At 32.9% G+C, this 1,068-nt stretch overlaps 1 protein-coding gene across 4 annotated transcripts in view; it reads left to right on the top strand.

Annotated features, from left to right (window-relative positions):
- The window catches only part of LOC107095879 (intersectin-2-like), a 53,898-nt gene that overhangs the window by 20,396 nt on the left and 32,434 nt on the right, over positions 1-1,068 (top strand). For all 4 annotated transcript variants that reach the window (XM_015392242.1, XM_015392243.1, XM_015392241.1 and 1 more), the window contains exon 3: positions 145-237. In XM_015392242.1, coding sequence (XP_015247728.1) covers positions 145-237 — 93 coding nt within the window. The remainder of the gene's footprint in view (positions 1-144; positions 238-1,068) is intronic.

Here is a 1,068-nt window from a genome sequence, read left to right as displayed (position 1 = left end):
AGAAGTATTTTAAAGTCTAACTTCCAAACTTAGCTTTAAAATATTCAGAAGGCTTAGCAGCTTGGTTTAAAGAAATGAGGGTTGATTTGAGACTTTTACACACTATTTTATCTGGATAAAGTGGATTTCTTTTTCTTCTTCCAGGTGGTTCCAGTGTTTGGGCCATCACTCCAGAGGAGAGAGGGAAACATGATAAACAGTTTGACACCCTCGCCCCAGTCCTCGGCTACATCTCAGGTAGGATCTCCTAACAAACACATAGTGATTAGACACAAATTTATTTCCACTGACAGCTGCTCAGTTATGGTTCAAATGAAGCACATCAAAGGCTCCGATGCGGTTACTCTCGCTCTGAGCTCCTAAAATTTTAGTCTGATGTAATCTGATGGTATCAGTAGAAAATTGGTCCATCTCACAGACACCCAGTATTTCAGTCACGTCTGCTAGAAGACTGTCTTAAGCTAGAAGACTGTCTTAAGCTAGAGCTGTTTTTGAAGCATGAAGTAGAGGTCAAAATGAAAACATGAACAGAAAATGATAACCTTCTTCCATCTTCTAAAGGACATTTTCTAAAGTATATAAAACAATTATAGCTGTGTAACAGATCATCCAGTGTTATTGATTTATGTTGAAGTTACATACTTCACTTCACATTAATTTTAATATCGTACCAATCAATATTATGCATTTTTACTTACTAAATACACATTTAAAAACCTAAAAGGGTAACTTTGGTTACGGTTTAATTTCTTATATATATTCCAATTCAAGTGGACAAATTGCTGGTAAATTGGTTTTTATATGAAAAGATAAAGCACTGAGTTGTGTTTTTTATGTTTATTTTCAAAAAAAGTACCAAATTGCATCAATGTGCTTTGAAGGACGTGCATTTAATCTAGAATGCTCTGTTTCTTATTGTCTTTTTAATTAAACTTCTTTAAAATAAATTCTATGTCTGACTGTTATTATTTTTGAAGCAGAAGCTACAGATAAGACTTAATTACTTGCAGAGCAGTTGTAAAGTTATTTTGTTCTCAAATGTAAAAAAAAAAAAAAAAAAAAAAAAAA

Source organism: Cyprinodon variegatus, unplaced genomic scaffold (assembly GCF_000732505.1).
Source record: "Cyprinodon variegatus isolate N-32 unplaced genomic scaffold, C_variegatus-1.0 Scaffold581, whole genome shotgun sequence".
Taxonomy (NCBI): domain Eukaryota; kingdom Metazoa; phylum Chordata; class Actinopteri; order Cyprinodontiformes; family Cyprinodontidae; genus Cyprinodon; species Cyprinodon variegatus.
The sequence above is the reverse complement of the archived record's forward strand: the minus strand, read 5'-3'. Positions and strand labels throughout refer to the sequence as shown.